Source organism: Panicum hallii, chromosome 3, assembly GCF_002211085.1.
Source record: "Panicum hallii strain FIL2 chromosome 3, PHallii_v3.1, whole genome shotgun sequence".
NCBI classification, from domain to species: domain Eukaryota; kingdom Viridiplantae; phylum Streptophyta; class Magnoliopsida; order Poales; family Poaceae; genus Panicum; species Panicum hallii.
Genome location: NC_038044.1, coordinates 4,551,769 through 4,578,280, shown reverse-complemented (window position 1 = coordinate 4,578,280; position 26,512 = coordinate 4,551,769). Strand labels below are relative to the sequence as shown.

Sequence of the window (26,512 nt, the reverse complement as noted above, 5' to 3'; positions counted from 1 at the left end):
CCATCAACGCACTCCCCTCTTGCCCTTCGGTAAGATCATCACAAGTTAGAGTTTCTAATTAATTAGGCAAGACCATAGCCATATAGTACTATGGTCGCACTGTTTTTCTGGGTGGTTCTTCATATTCTGATTAAAGCATATGATCTTGTGATTAACAACATAAAGAGCATGAACCTAGATAAAATAGGTGTAGTATCATTATTGTTGTCATCACGGTTATAAATTATTCCCAAACCGGAATCAATTATAGCCACTAAGAAGAAGCTAACCAACACAAAGTTAAATCTCAGGTTGACAAGGAATGATAACAAAGACTAGGCATATCCTTAATTAGGATCCATCAAAATTAGGATACATGCATGCATATAGAAAAGTTGTATTTATTGTGATTATTAGGATAAAAGAATGATCAAACTTGCCTTTCTTCTAGAGAATAGAAGCTCGTGTCTTCAACTCTTGTTCTTGAAACTTTAAATCTTCAAAACTCTTCGATTGCGCTCCTTCTAACATCACACAAGCATTGGACCAAAGCACAACAATAAATAAAGAAACAAGAACAACTAAGAACAGATACACCAAATGAAACAAAAACTTTAAAAAAGTGTACTAAAGGAGAGGCCTCGTTGCTACGGTCACGAAAGCGCAAGAAATATGGAAAATGGAGTTAGGGTTGAAAAGAAGCGGCTATCAGAATATTTATGTTATAAAAAAATAAAAGAACTATAAGCTTCATTTATTTTAATTAGAAAACAAATGTGAAGGATATTTAAAAGAAATATCCAGGTTATAATTAACTTAAATTATATTTGTATTTGTAAAGGTGAAGTAGAACTTAGTTAATTTAATTTGTGATTGTCTATGTATAAATTACGCTAATTAAATAATTAATTAGAAAAGAAACTGGTGAGAGCATCTAAATGTCGAACTTTATGGTTCGTGTTGAACTAAACAAATTAAATTACAAACACATTTGATTTGATATTAATCAAGTTACGTTAATTATGAAAACCGAAGTAAAGACTTAATTAGATTTTATTTACAAAAATTAGATAAGACAACATTAATCAAATTAAATCTATATTTAATTTTAAAAATAGAAACTATGGTACAACAATACTACTAAACGATAGCTTAGGGTTTTAGAAGACTAACACGAAAAGAACGGATCAAAACAGATCTAAAATGCAAAATCTACAAAAGAAACAAGGTTTCAGAGATCTAGTCGCAATTAACTATAGATTTCAGGAGCTAGCAGGGAAGATTTGCGAGACATAGCAAACTGTGCTCGCAAATAGATCAAAGTTTAGGGTTAGATGTGTAAAACATCATGGCTTGGTTAGGATTCAATAGATCTAAACTTATAGGTGGTTTTCTGTAGATTTTGCAAGATACAAGAAAGATATGAAAATTACATGATTCGCTAGGGGTCTCATCGCAAAAGCTCAAGGTGTTCCTGGGCATGGCCGCTGCCGCCGTCGGCATTGTTGGCTGGATTCCCAGCGATTCCAAGCATGAGAGAGCGCGAGGAGCAGGGCAAAAGAAAGAGTAGATGGAGCGGGTTCTATTTTACCGCTTACCCATGGCGGGGAGGCACTGTGGCGGCGAGAATCTCACTGGAAGAGGGGGCGGCGCACTGCTCCGGGGCGGCGGCGCTGCTGTTCGTGGCAAGCAGACAGGAGGCGTTCATGGCGAGGTAAACCTGGGTGGCGGCGCAGGAGGGTGGCGGCGTTGGGCAGATGCAGGGGGGTGTGGCGTGAGGTGAAGGGGCAGCTGTCGCTCAAGGCCGAGCAAGGCAGATGCGTGCTTCGCATGGGGAGGCACGGCAGCAGGTACGCAGGGGGGCGAGGGGCGGGTGCAGGGGGAGCGGTGGCGCCAGCCTGGGCGACGCGAGGAGGGGACGCGCGCAGCGGTTGGGGGCGCTCCTAGTTGAGGAGGCATGCGCGGCTGCAGGGGACGCGAGGCTCCTGGATTTAGAGCAAGAACAATAGTTTAGCCCGCTGCCGACTACAAGAGTTTGCTATGTCATCTAAAGTTAATATTGTAGTCAACAAATATAATAGATTGGCTATTATGTTGGCTAAAAGAGTGTTGCGTAATTAATATTAGACCCACTTGCATACTCTCATTCTCTCACCTCAGTCTGGGAATTTGTACTATAGCCAGTTATGAGCTGGCTACTATCCTACAGTCAGCTCCTTCTCTCTCTTCTCTCTTCTCTCCTCCACCTCAGCATAAATATAATAAAATAAAACTTATAGCCAGCTGACTAGTTCTTACTGTACTCTTACGACGCGTGCGTCGGAGCAGGGAGCGCGAGCAGAGAGGATGCGAACCTAGGGTTCTGCGTAGGTTTTATAGGGGCAGGGCTGTTGTGTCGTGCAAAGCACGCACGCCAACAGGCTGACGGCGGCGTTCTGCAGCATGCCCGGACTCGGCCTAGGCTGCAGCATGAGTCTAGACAGGTTGGACCCAGCTTGGCTGCTCGGCCCGTTAGGCATAAAGGCCTACCAGCAGGCAAAAACAAAAAGAGCGGATTGGGAGGATCGGTTTCGGGTGGAAAAAGAACGAGCTATCCACGCAAACAGGACGCTCGGGAGAGCAGACCGGAAAGAGAAAGAATGGAGAGAGGGTCAAGCGGGCTGCTCAACACGGATGGCTAGGCTTGTGTGGCGCACATGCTGAGGATAGCCACGCGAGCTATCCGATTTCGGATGAAACGAAAACAGCATGGAGCGAACAGTTTGCTCAACCTACCGGTGGTAAGGGAATGTGCAGCCGGATCGGACTCGATTAATGAGTCCTAGCAGGCACACGTAGCAAAGTTAAGTTTGGTATGACATAGGTGCCGTGTCAAGTAACGAAAAGAGAGGATGGGGATGGCGGTAATATCAGGTTTAGGTGTTGACGAGTCAGACCAGTACCGTGCAGCAGCAATGTAGGTTGCAGAGCTAACACTTACAACATCGGACCATCATTGGAAAACATCAAGAGAGTTACGGGGCACCGTTTGAAGTGTGATTTGGTCAAGGAGAAAGATCAGAGAATGAGAAACTCACTGGAGCAGTTTAGGGTAACGGACACCACAGATGAGAAAAAGGATGGATGGTGATGAAATGGCTCGGTCTGGCAACGACGAGAAATTGGGAACTATACATTGAGGATAAGAAAGAAATGGAAAATGATTTTGGGAGTTTTCCCATCTCACGAAAAGGCTTGTAGATAACATCAACTCAGTGGAAGAAGGCGATCGACTGTGAGAGGCTATCAGCTAGCTTCGACAAACTTCGGGAAGGAACAACAAAGGGGAAAATAAGAGGTTTGATTCAATACATCAAATGAAAGCTTTTGATTAATTTTTTATCAATAAAATGTGACAGATGACGTTATGGCGGTGGGCAAGCTCAAGCTTATACGCGGCATGATTCTAGGATTTAAGATGGATCGAATAAGAAACGAGTTGAATCCAGTTCAAGATGAAAAGAAAAAGAATTTATTTTCCAAAATATATGAAGGCTTAAAATAAATCTAGAAAAGTCTAGATCAATATTTTCAAACCAAGAAAAATATATCCAGAAGAATTCTAAAAAATTCGAGAAAAACTCTGGAGATAATTTGGAACATGAGGGTTCCAAAGAAAATACTTATAATTTGAGAAAAAAAATTTAGAACCTTCCAATAAATGGATTTGGCTCTACGAAAAAGGAGAATAATTGCCAGAAAAATCTGAAAATTCTTGAAAAACCCTAAAGATGGATGAACATATTCTAAAAGATATTCATCCTAATATTAAATATCTTAGGGTGTGACAGGCTGTTTCTCAAAATGACACATTCACACTGGCATGCAAATCGTCAGGGCCATGAAAGAAGCGCACCTTCTTCTTTTTTCTTTGGGTAGTGCATGACAGAGAACACTTTCTTGTTTGGATGACAGATTCTAAGAAAAGTAAAGACTTGGATTGGGGGAGGAGACTCAAGATTGTAAACGGAGTTGCTCCAGGCTTGCAATATCTTCATGAAGAGTCTCAACTGAAGATAGTTCATCGAGACCTCAAACCAAGCAACGTGCTACTTGACTCTGATTACAACCAAAGATCTCAGACTTTGGCTTAGCAAAACTCTTTGACATGAATCAGTCCCAAGGTGTCACTAGTCATATTGCTGGAACATAGTAAGCATCATTCTGCGTTTCCTTGACAAAGCATCAAAAGATAGCATACGCATATCAGCCAATGATGTTAACTTTTTTGTTCATATTTCAACCATAATTTGCTTGGTTCAAATTTCAGCGGATACATGGCACCGGAATACGCGATGCACGGGCAGTACTCAGTCAAGTCGGACGTTTTCAGTCTTGGTGTTTTGTTCTTGGAGATGGTCACAGGGAGGAAGAACACTACCTTCGATGACTCGAGCAATATGTTGACCTCTTAAGCCTTGTGAGCACTTGTGCAGCTAAAGAGTCCATACAGAACTACTGTAATTTCTTTCTTGTAAGAGCGAGATAACTGACCACATACTGTATGTGCAGGTGTGGGAGCACTGGAGCACGGGGACAATCGCAGAGTTGCTGGATCCATTCCTGCTGGGACGCGGAGCTCCTCAAGACCAGATGTCGAAGCTCGTCCACATCGGGCTGCTCTGTGTCCAGGACAGCCCTGCAGATAGGCCGGCGCCGTCATCTGTAAACGTCATGCTTGGCAGCGACACGGTGTCGCTCCAGGTCCCGTCATAACCAACATTTTGCATTCCAGAGATGGAAGACTCGGATGGCAGGGCGATGAAGTTGCAGTCCACCGGCAGGTCAAGGGCTCCAATGTCGCCGAACGAGGTGACGCTCACAGAGCTTGAACCAAGATGAGTCTGAGCCTTCCATGGCATCACGCGGCCGCCGAATACTACTCTTGCTTCTTGACGAATAAGTCTCCTGGTGCCCGGACAAATCCTACCCCCAAGCGTTTGTGCTTGCAGAATTTACATGGGTTCGACTCATACTAGATAATGTTCAGGGTCAGGTAGGGTATCTGGCATGCAATTTTATTCGGTTTGTTGTCTTGTGTATGGTTTGCATGTTTCACTTGTGTCACTTTCCTCTATCATATGAAAAATTCCTACCTGACAGTGGACATCACTGTATTTTATTTGCCTTATAAGTGGTTGGTTGGTACATGCCATTTCTTAAATGCTAATGTTGAAATCTGGTTAGCAGCCTCCATAAATAATTCAGAAAAATATTCTTGTTGTCCAACTCACCTTGTCTTCTGCTGGCCGGTGCCGCAGGCGTCGCCACGAACATGGGAAGCTGCAGCAGCGGTTGGCCGGAGAAGAAAGGGTACACCTCATACCGGAAGCTGCACCACACCCCAAAAACCCCTCCGCCATTCCTCCCGCCGAAATAGCTCGGCAGTAGCTGGCTGATGATGGTGTTCAGACAGGTCCGGCAGATGTCCACCGTCCTGTCCGGCGTGCACTGAGCCAGAGCGTAAATCATGGGGCCGCTCTCGTCGCCGAAGCCTACCACCCCCGTGGCGAACCTCGCCGACGAGTTCTCCGCCGCGTAGTCGGCGGTGGCGTTGACGAGCCGGCCGACGGTGGCGTCGAACGCCCCCGCCGCGCTCCGCGCCCGCGCGTCCGCGGGCGCCGCCAGCTGAGGGCCCTGCAGGATGTACGTGTTGACGATGTAGTCGTCGTCAAGGAAGAAGTTGCGGTTGGAGAAGCGGAGCTGGCAGAGGTCGTAGAAGGCCATGGCGTCCTTGAAGAGCGGGCACCCTTCCTGCGCGCCGCGGAAGGCGGTGGCGACGCAGCGCCCGCAGGCGGAGGCGTTGGCGTCGCCGCGGCAGAGGGCGAGCGCGTAGACGATGTCCGGGACGGCGCCGACGCTGCCCGTGGCGTAGAGGAACGCGGCGGAGGAGGCGTTCCTGGGGAGCGTGGCGGCGAGGCGGTTGATGTTGGCTTGGTAGGTGCTGTTCGCCGTGTACTTGCCGCTGACGGGCTCGGGGCCGCACAGCAGCCACGGCGGCGGCGGCGGCTGGTCTTGGGCGGCGGCGGCGAGAGGCGCTTGGAGGGCGAGGGCGAGGAGGAGAAAGGCTGCGGCGGCAACGCCCGCGAGATGGGGAGGGAAGCCGTGCGGCGTTGGCCGCCGCGTGGCCATGGTTGCCGCTGACTCGCCGTTGCGACACGACAGATGAGGAGAACTTTGCTGGTATCGGATATCAAGAAGACATGGCGGAGTTGCCTGGGCAGAAGGATGGTTCATTTGACTTGCCCTTGCTAGCCATTCATGTGAAGCAGCAACAGCAACCGCCGCCCCACATGCCCGAATGCAAAAACACACTATCAGGAAAGAAAGGATAAAAAAAATACGAAATGCACGTGAAAATAAATTATAAAAACATAGGAAATCTTGACATGGAGGTGTTTTACTTGGAGGATAGCAATTTTGAGGCGAATACGACTCATACTCAAGCCAACCTAGCGGATCCATGGCGGAAAATGGTCTCATCTGAGATCTGACGCAAAAAAAAAATCACGATTCAGAAATCATGGCAAATGGGACTCACAAATTAAACCGCGGGAGCACCTGACTTATGTAGAGCTCCATCTAATTCTGATTTTCTATAAAAACTAATTCTCTGAGAGAGGTGATTTTGTGGTTCAAACTCGAAAGTGATTATCTTTCCAAGAGAGAGAGAGAGCGCTCCAGATATTTTCAGCTACTGTGTTTCCCTTTCCTACGCTTGCACTGGTGGGTGCTCGGCAATCGGCTAGCTCTGCCGCCGACGGCGCCGGGACCGGACTGAAAGCAACCAGGTACGTTTAGGAAACGTTCTCACCTCTACAGAGGCCGTGTAGCTTTGTTAATATATGCAGAGAAGAGCCCTCTGCATGGTGTATAAATCACCAACCGAAATCAAGGAGATGCCGATACTATACCTTTCTATTTTTACAACAACCATATCCGGACTTTCCTATCTTTACAACCTAGGAACTTTCTACACAATTCTACACATCAGGACTCCATGATTTCGGTTGGTTTGTTTCCATACAAAGTATATGTTACAATATTATCTAACAGCCCCTCTCAATCATAACTTTACTAAGTTAAGATTGCGTCTGAAATTATGCAGTTTGTCTCTTGTAAGAGCCTTGGTGAATCCATCAGCAACTTGATCATGTGTTGATATAAACCGAACCTGCAGAAGTTTCCGAGCCACACGTTCTCTCACAAAATGAAAATCAATTTCAATACGTTTTGTACGAGCATGAAACACAAGATTCGCTGTGAGATAAGTGGCCCCTAAATTATCACACCATAACCTTGCTGCAGGTGGCGTTGGAACTTTTAGTTCCTTAAGAAGTGATTGCACCCAGATAACTTCTGCTGTTGCATTGGCTAGAGCTTTATGTTCAGCTTCTGTACTTGACCTTGATACAGTGGCTTGTTTTCTTGCACTCCATGATACAAGATTACTGCTAACGAAAATTGCAAATCCTCCTGTTGATCTTCTATCATCAATGTCTCCTGCCCAGTCTGCGTTAGAGAAGGCACTCACAAGCATAGATCGGCACTTGTTTATGCTCATGCCAATATCACACGTGAGTTTTACATATATAAGAATCCTTTTGACTGCAGACCAGTGAGCTGTAGTAGGACAATGTAGAAACTGACAGACTCTGTTAATTGCGAAAGAAATATCTGGCCGAGTTAAGGTCAAGTACTGTATTGCACCAACTACACTTCTATATCGTGTAGCATCTTCAGGTCCAAGAGGTTCACCTTCCTTAATGCTTAATTTTTCAGCAACCAATAGAGGTGTAGCCATGGGTTTGCATTGAGTCATGCCAACCCGTTTAAGAATATCTGAAGCATATTTACTTTGTGATAAATGAATACCATCACGTACCTTATTCACCTCTATGCCAAGGAAGTAATGTAATGTACCTAAATCCTTTAGGGCGAAATCTGACTTGAGATCCTTCAGCAATGCTGACACTGCTTCTGAGGAAGAGCTGACTACTATAATGTCATCTACGTAAACCAACAAGAAGATGCTAACATTGCCTTTATTAAATATGAACAATGAAGTATCGGCCTTAGAGGGGCAGAAACCAAGTTGCTGCAGTTTACCACTCAACCTTGAGTACCAAGCTCTGGGGGGCTGTTTCAGACCATATATTGCTTTATCCAACTTGCATACATGATATGGGAATTTACTATCTTCATAACCTGGTGGTTGTCTCATGTAGACATCCTCCTCAAGAACACCATGAAGAAACGCGTTCTTTACATCTAGCTGCCTAAGACACCAGCCTCTAGACACTGCTATAGAAAGCACCACTCTGATAGTAGCAGCTTTGACAGCAGGGCTAAAAGTATCCTCATAATCTATCCCATATCTCTGTTTAAATCCCTTTGCTACCAATCGAGCCTTATATCTGTCTATGCTGCCATCTGCCTTTCTTTTAATTTTGTATACCCATTTGCAATCGATAAGATTTTTTCCTTCCTGTGCTGGTACTAAATGCCATGTTTTGTTATCTTGCAAGGCACTAAATTCCTCATCCATAGCATGTTTCCAATTTTTATTACCAAGAGCTTTAGATAAATCATGTGGTTCATTACCAACCGCTAAGCATCCATTGCCATACCTTATAGTGCCATCTGTGTATGCTTTTTGGTTTTCTGATCCGTTGGTCCGGCGTGGAAGATTTGTTGCTGCAGCATTATCTGATACAGAAGACCCAGTGCCAGGGACATCCTGATGTGAATCCATCTCGGTTGACGATGGGCCAGTGGGCTCCTGACCCATGTCCACTGTCAGCCCACCATCGGACGAAGTCGACGGGCCGCCATCATTGCGAAATGATGCGCTGCCGGCACCTGGGATCGTGCTTGATCTTGGCTCCAAGATTTCCTGCGCACAAGCACCACTGTTTTCTTCCAAAAAGGTATCATTAGGTGCAGAATTTTGGGTATTTTGAATATCAGGCAACAATGAATCAGCTACATTAGTATCCCCCGGATGATTCATGGTGGGACTGGAAGGAAACAAGTGAGGAAGGAAATTGACTTCAGCCCGTAAACGAGCGCCGGCATTGGGATGGAACTCACGGAAAGGAAAAACTCCTTCATCAAATATGACGTCTCTTGATATGTAGACTCGTCCTGTACTAACATAAAGGCATTTGTAGCCTTTATGAGATGAACTATAGCCCAAGAAGACGCATCGCTTGGAACGAAAAGCAAGTTTACGAGTGTTATAAGAACGAAGGTTGGGCCAGCAGGCATGGCCAAATACTTGAAGGAACTTATAGTCGGGTTTCTTATGAAAGAGACGCTCGTAGGGTGTCATGAAGTCAATGACTTTGGATGGGGTTCGATTAATAGGATATGCTGCCGTGGCAAAAGCTTCATCCTAGAATTTTAAAGGTATAGATGCATGGGCAAGCAAGGCTAGACCAACCTCAACAATGTGCTTGTGTTTTCGTTCAGCTAGGCCGTTTTGTTGGTGTGCGTGAGGACACGATACTAGGTGTGCTACTCCAATTTTTGTGAAGAAGGAGCTGAGTTTTTGGTACTCTCCACCCCAATCTGTCTGTACAGCAATAATTTTGCTGTCAAACATTCGTTCAACCATATTTTGGAAGTCATGAAATTTCTGAAAAACTTTAGATTTAAAACGAAGCAAATAGACCCAGGTGAACTTACTATAATCATCGATGAAAGAAACATAGTATTTATTTCTGCCTACTGAATCTGTGGCAGGACCCCATACATCAGAAAAAATGAGTTCTAGTGGCTTGGATGAAGCACTAGTGGACACAGGATACGGAAGCTGATGGCTCTTTGCCTGTTGACATGCATCACAGACGGAGCCTTTATTTGACTCAACTAAAAAGGGCAAATTATTGCTACTAACGACTTTCTTAACTATCTCAGATGAGGGATGACCAAGACGATAGTGCCACAAGTCAGGAGACGATCTGGTGGCACCAAGAGCTTCTTTTAAATGCGCACTCGGTATGGGGTAGAGACCGTTTCTACACCGGCCTTCAAACAGCGTCCTCTTGGTAGCTTGATCCTTAACAAGAAAATGATTTGGATAAAATTCAAGGTATGCATGATTATCAGAAGTAAGACGGTGCACAGATATAAGATTTTATCAGCAGCAGGAACATGAAGAACACGATTAAGTTTCAAATTGGAATTAGGAGTACTAATAATAGCATGACCAATGTGACTGATATTCATACCTGCACCGTTTGCTGCACGGATTTGATCTTTTCCCTTGTACTTCTCCTTCATGGAGAGCTTCTCGAGCTCTCCAGTGATGTGGTCGGTGGAGCCGGTATCCGTATACCAGTTTGTGTCCACTCCATACGAATGTGTCGCAGCCGATGCACTCCTCTGATTGGGATAAGACTCCTCATCGAGCCTGTACCAGCATTCCAGGGCGGTGTGGCCAGTCTTGTCGCAGATTTGGCACTGTGGTTTTTTGTCGCTGTAGCTGCTGTTGTTGAAGTACCCGCGGCCAGTGCCACGTCCTCTTGGTGTAGCTAAGCCACAGCCACGACCACCGGAGCGGCCACGGCCACCACCACGGCCTTGCTGATTGCCACGACCGCGGTTATTACCGCCTCCACAGCCGCGTTTGGCCATGTTGGCAGATCCTTGCGATCCGCCATGCAGTAGATCCAATCTGTGCTCAAAGCTCAGCAGCTGAGAGACCAATTCACCCACTGAGATAGACTCGGTGCGCACCCCCACCGCCGTCACGACTGGATTGAACTCCTCATCAAGGCCGGCTAGGAGATAAGAAACCAGCTCTTCATCATCCACTTTCTTTCCAGCCGAGGCCATATCATCTGCCAGGAACTTTATTTTTGCAACATACTCCGTAACAGACATGTTACCTTTGCGGGTCGTTGCAAGTGCGATCCTCGTGTTGACGGTCCTCGCACGTGAGGCAGATGCGTACATCCGCACAAGTTCTCCATACACCTCTTGCGGTGTTTCGAGTGTGGCCACTTGGGCCATCACCTCCCGTGATAGCGACGTCATCAGGAACCCAAGCACCTGCTGCTCCATGGCTTTCCAGGCAGCATGATCGGGGTTGGGCACCTTCTTGACCTTCTCTCCATCCTTGGCTTCAAGTTCTGCAGGTGGAGGAGTGTCGGTGACGTCGAGATAGCCCTGCAACTGCGCTCCTCGCAGTATGGGCAGGACCTGCGCCCTCCATAGAGGGAAGTTGGTCTTGGTCAATTTTTCGGTGATGACCTGACCGAACAATGGAGACACGACGTTGAGCCCGCCGAGGAGCTCGCCATGACGACGGGCAAGACTCAGGCGACGCTAGATGTATTTTTGTGGGAGTTGGCTCTGATTACCATGAAAGCAACCAGGTATGTTTAGGAAGCGTTCTCACCTCTACAGAGGCCGTGTAGCTTTGTTAATATATGCAGAGAAGAGCCCTCTGCATGGCGTATAAATCACCAACCGAAATCAAGGAGATGCCGGTATTATACCTTTCTATTTTTACAACAACCATATCTGGACTTTCCTATCTTTACAACCCAGGAACTTTCTACACAATTCTACACATCAGGACCCCATGATTTCGGTTGGTTTGTTTCCATACAAAGCATATGTTACTATATTATCTAACACAGACTACCGGAGTGGATGTTGAGCCTTCTTCACTCCAGTCATAGTCTGGGATTCCGGGGATAAGAATCATCATCAGGATTCGTTCGAAGACTCATTGTCGATGTGGATAAGAAGCAGCGGCAAGATATTTCTGCACCGTGCGCTTTTTTGGTACTTGCAAAAAGGACAGAACATCAACCGGGTCTCGTTATGGGGAGCCATCCATCCACCTTTGGATTGAGTTGATGTAACGATTGCAAGAAATATCTCAGGCAATCACCTAGAAATAAAGATATCTTCACATTAGAAATCCGTATACGCTCTTTGATTTGATCACAATCGGATCCAGTTTAGGCTAGGCTAGCCATACATACTAGATAGCTATCCGATTGCAGTATATGTGATCTTCCTCCTCCACATAAGTATTTCTAGTGGTGGACGTTGGAAGGACAATAAGGTGGCTCATTTCCTCCTCCCTCCTCCACTACATCTTGAGTCATTTTGAACTTCTTAAAGTATTACAAATCTATATGATAACGTATATATATGTGATCTTCTTGAGATGTGATAAGTCTTGGAATAAATATTTGGGGTTCTTAGCGTAGATTGATTTACTTTTATTAGGGTAGAAGCAAACCACGAACATATTCCAAGATGTTTATCTGGAGCAAATTAATCATCACCATCCTAATCAAATGGCAAACCCTCCATATTATTAGGCCAAAGCATTAGGTTCATCTAGTATAGTTCCAACTGCGATGACCAAAATAAAAAGAGAGAGGAAAAGAGCATGTATAGACGCGTGCACAAATAAAACAAGAAGTACCTAGTTAAACTTCACCGTACTACATGGCATTTCCTAAGGATTTTTTTAGCAAGTTATCGACCTTGCTTAGAATTCATAGGTAACAACATATACATATGTATACATGTATAGAAGGACAAATTCACAATGAGTACGACGGGGAGAAAAAGCAGAGAATTTCGATGGAAATGACAGCCTGACATCAGTCCATCACGCTTTATGTCTTGTCTTGCACCTGAGAAGATCTATCAGCTCGGGCAGGGTCACTGGCCTACCCCCGGCTTCTGAGTGCTCAGAGTTCAGTGTCTTCACTTAATTTGACCCCCAGGACTTATTTTCAAATAATGGCCTGTTCGTTTCCTGCTATCTAAACTTTAGACCCATCACATCAAAGAGAATCTTGTTATTTAGAAGTATTAAATAAAATCTGTTTATAAAACTTTTTGCACAGCTAGGTGCTAATTCGCGAGACAAATTTAATGAGCCTAATTAATCCATAATTTGCCACAGTGATGCTACAGTAATTATTTGCTAATCATAGACTAATATACCTCATTAGATTCGTCTCGCGAATTAGCACTAAGGTTCTGCAATTAGTTTTATAATTAGATTTTATTTAATACTTTTAAATGATAAGATTCTCTTTGATGTGACCCATCTAAAGTTTAGGTACCCGGAAACGAACACACCCTAAGTGAGCTTGTTAATATATGTATAATGATGACATCTGCCAATCAGAACTGTACATAATTCGTGCAGTAGTTCAAACGTGCGCAAAACATTACTTCGAGTTAAAGCTGATGGGCACAGACACACAGTACGCTACAGTGTGCTAGCCTATATGTGCAAAAATATCTGCAAACGACACGCGCTCCACCACAGGTTCTTACGATTCAGACCGTAGTCCTGACTGACACGTCATGGCAAGAGCTTTGCCGAATTTTTATTAGACGGAAAGAAAAAAAAACAACGAAAGAAAAGTAACAAAATTACAACTGACATAACACATTATGATTAATGCAAGATTAAAAGGTAGGTCGAAATGCAGGATGAGTCTGCAGTACTGCAGGGGGCTCAACCGCTGACGTGTGGATCCGTGTAAAGTGCATGGGGTACTATTTCACCAACCACCAGGAGATCTATTTATCCATCCATGACTGCGTGGGGTTCCTTCAAACTAAGGCTCGTCTTCATCTCGGTTCAACCACCTCTGTGAGCTACGCCTCATTCGGCGACATCGTTGCCCTAGACTCCTTGCTGGCAGACTGCGAGTAAAAACTCGAGCCATCTTCCATCTCCTGAATGCAAAATGTTGGCCTCGACGGGACCTGTAGGGAGACCGTGTCGCTGCTGAGCATGACATTTACAGACGACATCATCGGCCGATCTGCAGGGCTGTCCTGAACACACAGTAGCGCAATGTTGACAAGCTTCAGCATCTGGTCACGAGGAGCTCGGCGTCCCAGGAATGGATCCAGCAGCTCTTCGATTGCTCCCGTGGTCCAGTGCTCCCAGACCTGCACACAGATACGTGGCAGATCATTAGCTAGACTGTTACTAGAAACTAGTTTGGGACAGGCTAGGTGAGCTGCAGATGAGGTGCTTACTAGGCTCAAGAGATCAACAGGTTGCTCCGAGTCAGCGAAGCTACTGTTTTTCCTCCCTGTGACCATCTCTAAGATCAGAACGCCGAGACTGAACACGTCGGACTTGACCGAATACTGCCCGCGCATCGCGTATTCTGCGGCCATGTATCCACTGAAAAGATGAACCAAACAATTATCAATTTATTGTAGGCTGATTTGTAAATCTATGTTACCATGATGATTTGTAAAGAAATTACTGCAGAAAACACTTACTACGTTCCAGCAATGCGACTAGTGACACCTTGGGATTGATCTCTGTCGAAGAGTTTTGCTAAGCCGAAGTCTGAAATCTTCGGATTGTAATCTAAGTCAAGTAGCACATTGCTTGGCTTGAGGTCTCGATGAACTATCTTCAGTTGAGACTCTTCATGGAGATACTGCAAGCCTCGAGCGACTCCATTTACAATCTTGACTCTCTTCCCCCAATCCAGGTCTTTGCTTTTCTGTGAATCTGTCATCCAAGCAGAGGGTAGTTTTTTCACTAACATAAGAAGCAGGATGTATTCCTCTTTGTGGCATGCTCTCACCAAGCAGGCAGTGTGAACGAGTCGTTGTGGAAAAGAGAAATTTACCGAAAATAATGGTGTCCAGGCTCCTGTTTGGCATGTATTCATAGACAAGTAGTTTCTCATCTTCTTGCAAGCAAACGCCAATAAGCCTCGCTAGATTCTTGTGTTGAAGCTTGGCAACTAATTCTAGCTCAGTTTTCAGCTCTTCTACCCCTTGTCCGGAGCTAAGTGAGAGCCTCTTCACTGCTATTTCCTGACCATCAGGAAGGGTTCCCTGCGCGTGTGAAGAGGCACTTATCAACTATACTGTACATATCAGCTGAGCTGCAACCAACACGCCTAGATTTAGATATGATTTGCTACTTACCTTATAAACCGCACCGAACCCTCCCTCACCAAGCTTATTGCTTTCAGAAAAGTTATCTGTTGCTGCCCGTAGCATCGATAGATCAAGGAGTGAATCAATGCTTTCAGTGTCTTCTGAATAAGTAGAATCTGTTGGAAGAGAACAGATACATGGTGATACAGCTTATAAACACAAGGTCTTTTTTCATGGAACTTGATACCTTATAAGCCAGTGAATGTGCAATTTTTAGATAGATGCCACCTTAATTAGCTAGAATATGTGCAGACAATCAATATAAAATTTTGACCAATAATATACAAGAAAATAGGGGTCCTCATGATAAATTTGATTAGAACAAATCATCAAAAGTGTTCTCTTATAACTAAAAATCATAATTCATAATTCTTAAATATGTGTAGAGAAATTGTGTATATGTCTAAAACGACAAGTACATTAGTACGGATGGAGGACATGGAAGTCCTTTAGATAAAGGATAAGCTGGCCTCGGAGGACAAGTTAATCACCGTTCTCCTGCTGGTAAGTGAATTGATTCATATGTGTTGCCATTTTTAAAATGATTACTGAACTCTTTTTTCGAGGGAAATAATTACTGAACTTAGACGTGCTTACATGTTTTCCCTGAGACCTTCTGTACTGGTGTTCTCCTACTCCAAAAGCAAAAGCATGCCACTGTGAGAGCTAATACTGCAGCAGCTAAGGGCACTGCAATGGCCAAGACCCGTTCTGTTTTTTGTCTTGTTCCTGAAAAGTGCAAACAACATCAGAAGGGACACAAATTAGTTAGAACTTCAATAAAACGGTTAAGATTGCCCATGATCTGCGTATTATCAGCATGTCTCTCCTACAGAAAAAGTTCACATGATTCTCAAGAAAAAAAATAGTTACGGTTTACTATTTTAGTAAACCTAGTTCATGAAACCCACATATATTCAGTTCTCCTATTCGTGTTTAATGTTTTCGTGTTGGTATTTCTATTTCCGTCGTCTTAATTTTTTTTAAGATTAATCGTCCTTAAAACAAAGTTTAAAGGGGTAAAGGCTATGGAACAAAACTGTCCAATTAATTGTACAATGAAATCATCAACTGAAAGACATAGCTGAAATCATAAGCAATTTTCTGTTCAAGCTACTCACTTCGGCCGTTCGCCGGTGGCGTCGTCATGTTCACTTGCGGCGGTCCGGGCGGTCCCGGCAGTTGCAGCTGCGCGCGACCAAAGAAGAAAGGATACGTTTCAAACCGGAAGCTGCAGCGCACTCCGAAAACTCTCCCGCCATGCTTCCCGGTGAAATACGTGGGCGTGAACCTCCTGATGATGCTGCCGAGGCATGCCCGGCAGTCGGCCGCCGCCATGTCCGGCGAGCACTGCGCCAGCGAGTAAATTTTGGGGTACGTCTCGTCGAACGCGACCTCCCCCGTGCCGAAACGCCTGGCCGGGTCCGCCGCCGCGTGGTCGGCGGTGGCGTTGACGAGCCTGCCGGAGGCGGCGTCGAACGCCGGCGCCGCCTGCGCGGTGACGTTGTCGAAGCTCCAGGCGACCATCACCCCCCTGTTGTCGGTGGCGTTGGAGAGGAAGTCCCAGTCGGCGTAGCGGAGGATGCAGGGGTCGTCGAACATGGTGGCGCCCCTGCTGGGCGCGCAGAGCTGCTGCGCGTCCTGGAACGCCGCGGCGAGGCAGCGCGCGCAGGAGGAGGCGTTGGTGTCGCCGCGGCAGAGCGCGAGGGCGTAGGCGGCGTCCGGCGCCGCGCCCGCGGAGCCGGTGGCGAAGAGCGCTGGGGACGAAGACGCGCGGCCCGGGAGCGCGGCCGCGAGGCGGCGGATGTTGGCCTGGTAGGCGCTGCTCTCCGTGTAGTTGCCGGCGGTGTCGTTGCAGAGCTGCCACGGCAGCGGCTGCGCAGTGGCGAGCCCCGGCGCGTGGAGGAGGAAGGCGAGGAGGAGCGTGGCAGAAGAGAGGCAGTAGGTGGCCATGATCACCATTGCGCTCGCCGTGGTGGTGACGAGCAACAGGTGCCTGCGACGGCCGATGTTCTTTCCAGCATAAATAGGGTACTGAGGAGGCTAGAACACTAGAGAGTTGACCGGCAACTAACTAACTTTCTGCCATGGGTGTAGCGATGGTTCTGGGAAGTCCGATGGATTTGGCAACGAAGATGCGAATGAAATATAGCCAGGTTTTTAGGGTCTTTGCAAAGGTATTAAGATACATATGAGCATTTAAAAGGCAACATATCAGGTGCAAACCAGGCTATCCGTGTAAACCCGTGCAAGCCAACTAACAAAAGTTGTAAAAAATTCTCAAAAAAATTATGTATATACTTCATAGCCTTCCTTACCACTGTATAAAATTTCAAGTTCAGATTCATCATATGTTAAGAGATAAAAAAAGAGAAAGTTTTAAGAGTTTTCTCTTTTATTTATCTCTCAGAATTTTCTCTTTTTAGTATCTCTTAACATATGATGAATTTGAACTTGAAATTTTATACAGTGGTAAGGAAGGCTATGAAGTATATACATAATTTTTTTGAGAATTTTTTGTGACTTTTGTTAGTTAGTTTGCACGGGTTTGCACGGACAGTCTGGTTTGCACCTGATATGTTGCCCGTTTAAAAACCGTAACTTCTAAGTTAATGGTGGGTTTTCATAGAATTTTTAGGGGAATGTTGACAGGCCCAAGAGATATACAGGACTGACTGCTAAACAAAAAGAGTCAAATTCGAAAGACAGCTACGGCGTACGGAGCCGACGGCTAAGGAAGAATCAGGATCAACAACGAGATAAAAATGCTACTATAAACGCCGGTCATTGAACTGCAGGTGGCTACGGCATCCTGATCTTAACCCGTGGCTAAAGCCTAAAGATCAGACGGCATTTCCTCACATGATTCGTCGATCCGATCCCCATCCCCTCGAACAGTAGACGACCCACCCACCGCCAGGCACTGCACATTCGTTCAATCATCGAGTCATCGTCACAGCTTTCTTTATTGCCTCGTGGAAGGACGATCTGGAACAAGAACTGGACAAGCTAACTCTGCTGACATTTGTGTTGGAGAAAAGAAAAAAACTCTGCTGACATTTGACAATGCAGTGGTTTCGACATCTGAATATCTATCTGATCGATACACATGACGTCGGAACTGACACCAGTAACACTCGTGCCACTATCACACAATACCATAGGTTAACATCACAAGTGACTTTTACAAACTGCTAGCTCCAAAGTGTCGAGACTCATCTTGGCGAGTATTCTGTCATTGATGCGTCGCTGCTGAATCATCGTCGGCGCAACCGGAAGCTGCACCTGGCCATGTCGCTGAATCCCCATCCGAGGTGTCGCTGACGCTAACGGTAACCTCCTGGATGAAGAAGGCCGACCGGGAGAGGCCTGAAGGGAGGCACACCGTGCCGCTGCTGAGCATGACGTTCACCCACGACATGGACGGCCTGGCCGAAGGTTTCCTCTGAACGCATTGCAGCCCGATGTGGATGCACATTAGCATCTGCTCGGTGGGAGGAGGACCGTCGCTCTCGCTCAGCATCAACGATGGATCCACCAGGTCCATGGCATTTCCCCTCGTCCAGTGCTCCCATACCTGCACAGATCAAAGTTGGGGAATCATTTGACCGTTATATATATATGATAAAAATTTAGCTGAATTAGGATCGGAGTTTGCGATGGGTCTTCGAGCACCTACAGTGTTTATCAGATCAATGTCTTGCTCGGTGCTATAGGAGCCGCCGTTTCTCCTTCCGGTGACAATTTCTAAAACCAGAACACCGAAGCTGAACACGTCTGACTTGATCGAATACAGACCACGCATAGCGTATTCTGGAGCCATGTACCCACTGTGACAAGAGCATATAACTTCACAGCCTGATCTCTATCTTTTTTTGATAATATTGTTAAGGAGATCGAAAGTGCTTACTATGTCCCAGCGACACGAAGAGTGACATATTTTGATTGGTCTCCACCGAAAATCTTTGCTAAGCCGAAGTCGGAGATCTTCGGTACGTAATTGGAGTCTAGCAGAATGTTGCTTGCTTTCAGGTCCCGGTGAACTATCTTCAGTTGAGACTCCTCATGGAGGTACTGTAAGCCTCTAGCGATTCCATTGACAATATTGAATCTCTTTGCCCAATCAAGCTCTTTGTTTCTCTCAGGATCTGTTGTTCAGATAAGTAACATTATGCTAATTAAGTCAAGCTTTCGCAGTCCTTGCACTACCCACAATATAATTATTTAAAAGTAATAAAAACTACTGCGGGAAAAATTTACCAAAAAGAATGCCATCGAGGCTTCTATTGGGCATATATTCATACACGAGTATTTTCTGTTGTTCTTGCAAGCAAACACCAATAAGCCTCACAAGGTTCTTGTGGTGAAGCTTAGCAACCAGAACTAGCTCACTTTTCAACTCTTCTATTCCTTGTCTAGAACTCTGACAAAGCCTTTTTACTGCAATTTCTTGACCATCAGGTAGGATTCCCTATCCAAGTAAACATACTTAACCATAAGAACATAATAGCATTAAAGGTACATATATAGGTACAGAATGATTTATACCTTGTAAACCATACCAAACCCTCCTTTACCGAGTATTTTGCTTTGCGCAAAATCTTCGGTGGCAACTCGCAGTGTTGATAGATCATGAAGAAGCATATCAGCTCCATGAATATCATCTGAACTAGTTGAGTCTATCAGGGAAAAGAAACAAAAAGATGGAAAGTAAGGCTATATGAGCTTGTCATCGCGAGATTAGTTTACGAGAATGAAATTTGACTTAAGCCACCCATGCTGGTTCGTCTACTGAATCATTTGTAGACTTGCTTTTACTTCATATTTTCAAAAGGTTAGGTAGACAAGTACACTCTGAACATTCATGAAATTTGGCCAAGTAAAGAAGTCCACAGTACAGTCTCACCATTTTGCTGCGGATCAATCTGTCTACTGATTCATTTGTTGACTTGCTATATTTAATATTTTAAAAAGTTGTTATGTGGACTTACAAGTTGGAAAAGATTGTTCATCTGATGATCTTCTCCTCCTCCAAAACCAAAACACGGTTATGGCCAGCAGAGCACCGGTTGTAGGCATCACAACTGCTAGGACTGTACCCGTCTTATTTCTCGATTTGTCTACAAAATAAATTAATCGCCATTACTTTCATATTGGATAAGTCTACTCTACAGCTTCAACTTATTCCAACAAAAACATAGTACTATATTTTTCATCTTACTAATTAATACTTTTCTGTCCCATCTGGTCACTTTCCTCTATCATATGAAAAATTCCTACCTGACAGTGGACATCACTGTATTTTATTTGCCTTATAAGTGGTTGGTTGGTACATGCCATTTCTTAAATGCTAATGTTGAAATCTGGTTAGCAGCCTCCATAAATAATTCAGCAAAATATTCTTGTTGTCCAACTCACCTTGTCTTCTGCTGGCCGGTGCCGCAGGCGTCGCCACGAACATGGGAAGCTGCAGCAGCGGTTGGCCGGAGAAGAAAGGGTACACCTCATACCGGAAGCTGCACCACACCCCAAAAACCCCTCCGCCATTCCTCCCGCCGAAATAGCTCGGCAGTAGCTGGCTGATGATGGTGTTCAGACAGGTCCGGCAGATGTCCACCGTCCTGTCCGGCGTGCACTGCGCCAGAGCGTAAATCCTGGGGCCGCTCTCGTCGCCGAAGCCTACCACCCCCGTGGCGAACCTCGCCGACGAGTTCTCCGCCGCGTAGTCGGCGGTGGCGTTGACGAGCCGGCCAACGGTGGCGTCGAACGCCCCCGCCGCGCTCCGCGCGCCCGCGGGCGCCGCCAGCTGAGGGCCCTGCAGGATGTACGTGTTGACGATGTAGTCGTCGTCAAGGAAGAAGTTGCGGTTGGAGACGCGGAGCTGGCAGAGGTCGTAGAAGGCCATGGCGTCCTTGAAGAGCGGGCACCCTTCCTGCGCGCCGCGGAAGGCGGTGGCGACGCAGCGCCCGCAGGCGGAGGCGTTGGCGTCGCCGCGGCAGAGGGCGAGCGCGTAGACGATGTCCGGGACGGCGCCGACGCTGCCCGTGGCGTAGAGGAACGCGGCGGAGGAGGCGTTCCTGGGGAGCGTGGCGGCGAGGCGGTTGATGTTGGCTTGGTAGGTGCTGTTCGCCGTGTACTTGCCGCTGACGGGCTCGGGGCCGCACAGCAGCCACGGCGGCGGCGGCGGCTGGTCTTGGGCGGCGGCGGCGAGAGGCGCTTGGAGGGCGAGGGCGAGGAGGAGAAAGGCTGCGGCGGCAACGCCCGCGAGATGGGGAGGGAAGCCGTGCGGCGTTGGCCGCCGCGTGGCCATGGTTGCCGCTGACTCGCCGTTGCGACACGACAGATGAGGAGAACTTTGCTGGTATCGGATATCAAGAAGACATGGCGGAGTTGCCTGGGCAGAAGGATGGTTCATTTGACTTGCCCTTGCTAGCCATTCATGTGAAGCAGCAACAGCAACCGCCGCCCCACATGCCCGAATGCAAAAACACACTATCAGGAAAGAAAGGATAAAAAAAATACGAAATGCACGTGAAAATAAATTATAAAAACATAGGAAATCTTGACATGGAGGTGTTTTACTTGGAGGATAGCAATTTTGAGGCGAATACGACTCATACTCAAGCCAACCTAGCGGATCCATGGCGGAAAATGGTCTCATCTGAGATCTGACGCAAAAAAAAAATCACGATTCAGAAATCATGGCAAATGGGACTCACAAATTAAACCGCGGGAGCACCTGACTTATGTAGAGCTCCATCTAATTCTGATTTTCTATAAAAACTAATTCTCTGAGAGAGGTGATTTTGTGGTTCAAACTCGAAAGTGATTATCTTTGATTCTCTGGCAGGATGGAGAATCGCTTCACAGAATTAGAAGAAGTTATTTTTTTCAACTCTCAATCTCTTAATTTATTTTACAGAATCACTTCACAGAATCCGTAGAGAATCCCTTCTCTCCGAGAAAATATTTGATATAACTCTTGCATTCAGCAGAGAAGTGTGCAAACGCACCCTAAAATGCACTCGTTATTGATTTGTTCTGATCTTCGTTATGGGCTGTTTATGTATTGTATACGTGGCCCATTACGTGATTCGGTTTATTTGAGGCCCATAGCCCCATAGTGTGGTCCGGCATTTCTTAACGGTCGCAATCCCATCTGTTGTTACAGGGCACAAAGGAGCCCGGCGTCTGTCTATTGGGCCGTGCAACTGTTTAGCCCGGAGACGAGGAACTAAGAAGCTTCTTCGCGCCCATTTGCCGAGCTTCAGTGACCGCGTTTCTTCTTGTGTGCTTTAATTCGTAGCTGGTTGATTCCCTTTTTCCTCACTCCCTACTATCGGTTGTTGTCACGATCCATTGTGTTAACAGGACAGACTAATCAGTGATCACTTTGCTTATGAAATAAAATTATATGATTCGCCGAAAGCATTTTAAAATGTCCATTCGTAAGGAATTGTCCCGAAGCACGCACAAAAGCATCTGGTTCAATCTGTAGCGTCTCTAAGGTTAAGTTTATGGTTATTCGTCATAAACGATTCAGTACTATTCAGACTAAGCTTGTCCACTCTTACCAAAATCTGAAAATATCTTCCTGATGTGTGCTAGTACACCACTCAACCACCATGCATTCAGCTCTCGTGTATCTTTGGAAACAGAGCAAGCAAGCCAAGCAGAGCAATTAACCAGGTACGCAGATTACTGCTACCTGTTTCCAATATCATCCTCTGAATATTTCAGAAGTTTAGCTGTTACCCTTGCTGACCTTTTATAGTGGAAGTCGCTCTTGATTACGAAATGCATGAAAATATCTATTCATGTCATCTCCAACTTGGCATGCAACTTCTTGCATGCAGTCAAAGACTCGGAACAGAAGGGAGATATTTCCAACAGTGAGGTAGATATTAATTAGATACAGATATTTCCAACAGAGAGAGAGAGAGAGCGCGCGCGCTCCAGATATTTTCAGCTACTGTGTTTTCCTTTCCTACGCTTGCACTGGTGGGTGCTCGGCGATCGGCTAGCTCTGCCGCCGACGGTGCTGGGACCAGACTACCGGAGTGGATGTCGAGCCTTCTTCACTCCGGTCATAGTCTGGGATTCCAGGGATAAGAATCATCATCAGGATTCGTTCGAAGACTCATTGTCCATGTGGATAAGAAGCGGCGGCAAGATATTTCTGCACCGTGCGCTTTTTTGGTACTTGCAAAAAGGACAGAACATCAACCGGTGCTGACTGGGCACCATGCATGAAGCCACATTGTGGTCTTTCTGTACCTTGATACAGCTGGGTGCACGAAAGGAAGTACAGCTGGGTTGGTGATCAGGACGGTTTGAGTACAATGATGATGTATTTCACTCTCACTACAAGAGAAATGTTTCATCATATTACTTCAATAGTTTGCTAGGTTAATTATTCCTGTTGAACATTTGAAATTTCTATCATTTAGAATTCCCTTGAAGTAATAGATCTCATCAACTAGGCAACAAACTGTGCGGTTTGTACATGGCCTGTTCGTTTTTATCATGTCTGGGAGGGTTATGACCAAGTCATCGCGGGCCAGACGTACTGGGATAACACGAGCAGTACACGAGCAGATCACTTTCACTCTCTTTCTCCAAAAGATCACTCGTTGTCTCCCCCAACTCTGTGTTGAGTACTGTATTCAACTTTGGATTGAGTTTATGATAAACAGGGAAGAAATATCCCAAGAAATTATGTGGTAATAGAGACACATGGTCTAATAATCAGGTCAAGTTATAAGTTGGACAGTGTAGAAGCTAAACTTGTTTTTCTTCCCCACCAAGGAAATAGGACAAACATTTATTCGATCATCCCTCATTGCATTCTACATTATTTGAGTTAGTTCAATGCATGATATAATCAATAAATACAAATATGTGGAAGAGTATAAAATCAAATTATACGCAAGATACTACAACTCCATTCCGAGTCTTGATCTCTGAAAAAACAGAAACAAAAATCTATGCAATGCAAATAACAATAACGATTTGTAGAAACACTAGCGCATATAACAATATAATCAATATGATCAATGTGTAGGGGTGGAAGGGTGGGATGGCTACCATCCAGCAGCCCCTTTGCAGGTTGTCAGCGTGAAATATGGCTTGGTTGGTGTATTTGCAAGGCATTAGGCATGTTCCTGGGACCTAATCCATCTATGCAACAATACAAGAAGATTTGGTCACAATCGGGTCCAGTTTAGGCTAGGCTAGCCATATATACTAGATAGCTACCCGATTGCAGTTTACGTGATCTTCCTCCTCCACACAAGTATGTCTAGTGGTGGACGTTGGAAGGACAATAAGGTGGCTCATTTCCTCCTCCCTCCTCCACTACATCTTGAGTCATTTTGAAAACTTCTTAAAGTATTACAAATCTATATGATAACGTATATATATATATATATGTGATCTTCTTGAGATGTGATAAGTCTTGGAATAAATATTTGGGGTTCTTAGCGTAGATTGATTTACTTTTATTAGGGTAGAAGCAAACCACCAACATATTCCAAGATGTTTATCTGGAGCAAATTAATCATCATCATCCTAATCAAATGGCAAACCCTCCATATTGTTAGGCCAAAGCATTAGGTTCATCTAGTATAGTTCCAACTGCGATGACCAAAATAAAAAAGAGAGGAAAAGAACATGTATAGACGCGTCCGTACTACATGGCATTTCCTAAGGATTTTTTTAGCAAGTTATCGACCTTGCTTAGAATTCATAGGCAATAACATATACATATGTATACATGTATAGAAGGACAAATTCACAATGAGTATGACGGGGAGAAAAAGCAGAGAATTTCGATGGAAATGACAGCCTGACATCAGTCCATCACGCTTTTATGTCTTGTCTGCATTAGCAAGTTGCACCTGAGAAGATCTATCAACTCGGGCAGGGTCACTGGCCTACCCCCGGCTTCCGAATGCTCAGAGTCCAGAGTTTTCACTTAATTTGACCCCCAAGACTTATTTTCAAATAGGTGAGCTTGTTAATATATGTATAATGATGACATCTACCAATCAGAACTGTACGTAATTCACGCAGTAGTTCAAACGTGCGCAAAACATTACTTCGAGTTAAAGCTGATGGGCACAGACACACAGTACGCTACAGTGTGCTAGCCTATACGTGCAAAAAATATCCGCAAACGACACGCGCTCCACTTCAGACCGTAGTCCTGACTGACACGTCTAGTTTGTGCGCGCGAGTGCAAGTATTTTTTCCTCCGGTGGCAACTTGTGATGTAAGAGCAACTCCAACGAAACTCTGGATACTATTTTGAAATATAGGGCTTAAGCATAAAAATAGTTTCCAACAAAAATTTTATTTTATAAAAATTGATCAAATTTGTTTAGGACTCCAACCATGAGGTCCCAAATATAGTACCTGAGCGAAGGATCCTATCCGGTAGAATCGCGTATCACAACCACCGGACACCTCCACCGGAAAATCAGAATTAACCAATAATCTGATTAATAAGGCCTTATTGTTGGAGTAATAAAAATCTGTTGGGTCCTAAATAACTCAAATGAGGTATAATTTAACTTTTAGGATCTAATTTTAGGACTTCTCGTTGGAGTTGCTCTAACGTTTGCAATAGTCAGCATCCGGCGGCACTTCAGCCGGATCGCAGGACAGAGCCTTGGCACAAAGGCACAAAGCGATCGATCGATCTCAGCCTGGCCGGCAACACCTATAACAGCAAGTCTGAGTCTGCATCAGACTCCACACAGCCACGAGAAAGCGACTGAAAATTAAGCATGCAATTCTTTTGGTCTCGACGAGATAAAGCACAGAGGTCAGGTCACCGGTCATCGCTCCTCTTGTTTTGTCGTCGTCGTCTTCCTCCTCCTCTCTCTCTCTCTCTCTCTCTCTCTCTCTCAAGTCTCAAGTCTCTAGCTAGAGAGAGAGGTCCCGGGTGGACAGTGACGTGGACCATGAGGTGTGCCCGGGGAACCGACGTGGACGAGTCGCGGGTGGACACGTCGGCCGTCTGGAATGATGCGCAGCCGAGAAAGAAAAGGAGGAATGCTTCGCGCCAGCGCGAGGAAGCAACGAAGGGCGTTTGCGGAATTGGGGGAGAAAGGTGCTCAGGACAAGTGGAGTCAGGTAAAAGAGACGTATGGCGCGTCATGTGGGGTCCCCATGTTCACCGAGACATCGATAATCTTTGTTTACCGCCAGCGCCGGTGTCTAATCTGCTCGGTGTATGCCATCTGTATGGACGTTTTTTCCGAGTTGGCAGACTAATTTGAAACGTGCCAGTTTGAAATACTCCACTGCTAGATGACATGTGGCGCTGTGGAATTAGAATTTTAATTTGCTGCCTTTTTTTTGGAGTAACCTTTTCTGCTGCGGTCATGTTGCGCCCTTTTTTTTGGCTAAAATTCATTTTCTGATGATATCTAGCTATCTATTTCTTACCTATTGCATTGTATAGCATGCTCTGGATTCATTCAAGAAATCACAGGATACAGCAAAAACATAGTAATGGATA

At 45.5% G+C, this 26,512-nt stretch overlaps 3 protein-coding genes, 1 non-coding gene and 1 pseudogene across 4 annotated transcripts; 1 reads left to right on the top strand and 4 right to left on the bottom strand.

Annotated features, from left to right (window-relative positions):
• Positions 1 to 426: 426 nt before the first annotated feature.
• On the bottom strand, positions 427 to 6,601 carry LOC112884904 (cysteine-rich receptor-like protein kinase 6). Its single transcript, XM_025950533.1, has 3 exons — positions 6,585 to 6,601; positions 5,253 to 6,508; positions 427 to 503 (listed from the first exon to the last, which is right to left on the bottom strand). Exons 2-3 carry the CDS (start codon positions 6,499 to 6,501, stop codon positions 427 to 429), a joined length of 1,326 nt encoding a protein of 441 aa, XP_025806318.1. The 5' UTR covers positions 6,502 to 6,508; positions 6,585 to 6,601.
• On the top strand, positions 3,816 to 5,069 carry LOC112884907 (annotated as a pseudogene).
• A 4,102-nt stretch (positions 6,602 to 10,703) lies between the features above and the next one.
• LOC112888257 lies at positions 10,704 to 10,842 on the bottom strand. The gene has a single exon (XR_003227794.1). It is a non-coding gene; the product is annotated as a small nucleolar RNA Z247 (small nucleolar RNA).
• Positions 10,843 to 13,362: 2,520 nt separating this feature from the next.
• LOC112884903 (cysteine-rich receptor-like protein kinase 10) lies at positions 13,363 to 17,021 on the bottom strand. Its single transcript, XM_025950532.1, is given in 7 exon segments — positions 13,363 to 13,968; positions 14,059 to 14,209; positions 14,311 to 14,548; positions 14,670 to 14,880; positions 14,974 to 15,101; positions 15,583 to 15,714; positions 16,107 to 17,021. Coding segments are annotated over 7 exon segments (2,028 nt in total). The 5' UTR covers positions 16,948 to 17,021; the 3' UTR covers positions 13,363 to 13,641.
• Positions 17,022 to 17,937: 916 nt separating this feature from the next.
• LOC112884901 (cysteine-rich receptor-like protein kinase 6) lies at positions 17,938 to 21,744 on the bottom strand. The gene is made up of 7 exons (XM_025950530.1): positions 20,404 to 21,744; positions 19,977 to 20,105; positions 19,534 to 19,664; positions 19,246 to 19,456; positions 18,896 to 19,133; positions 18,665 to 18,815; positions 17,938 to 18,562 (listed from the first exon to the last, which is right to left on the bottom strand). The coding sequence occupies exons 1-7, from the start codon at positions 21,644 to 21,646 to the stop codon at positions 18,221 to 18,223; spliced, it is 2,445 nt and encodes an 814-aa protein (XP_025806315.1). The 5' UTR covers positions 21,647 to 21,744; the 3' UTR covers positions 17,938 to 18,220.
• Between the last annotated feature and the right edge of the window lie 4,768 nt (positions 21,745 to 26,512).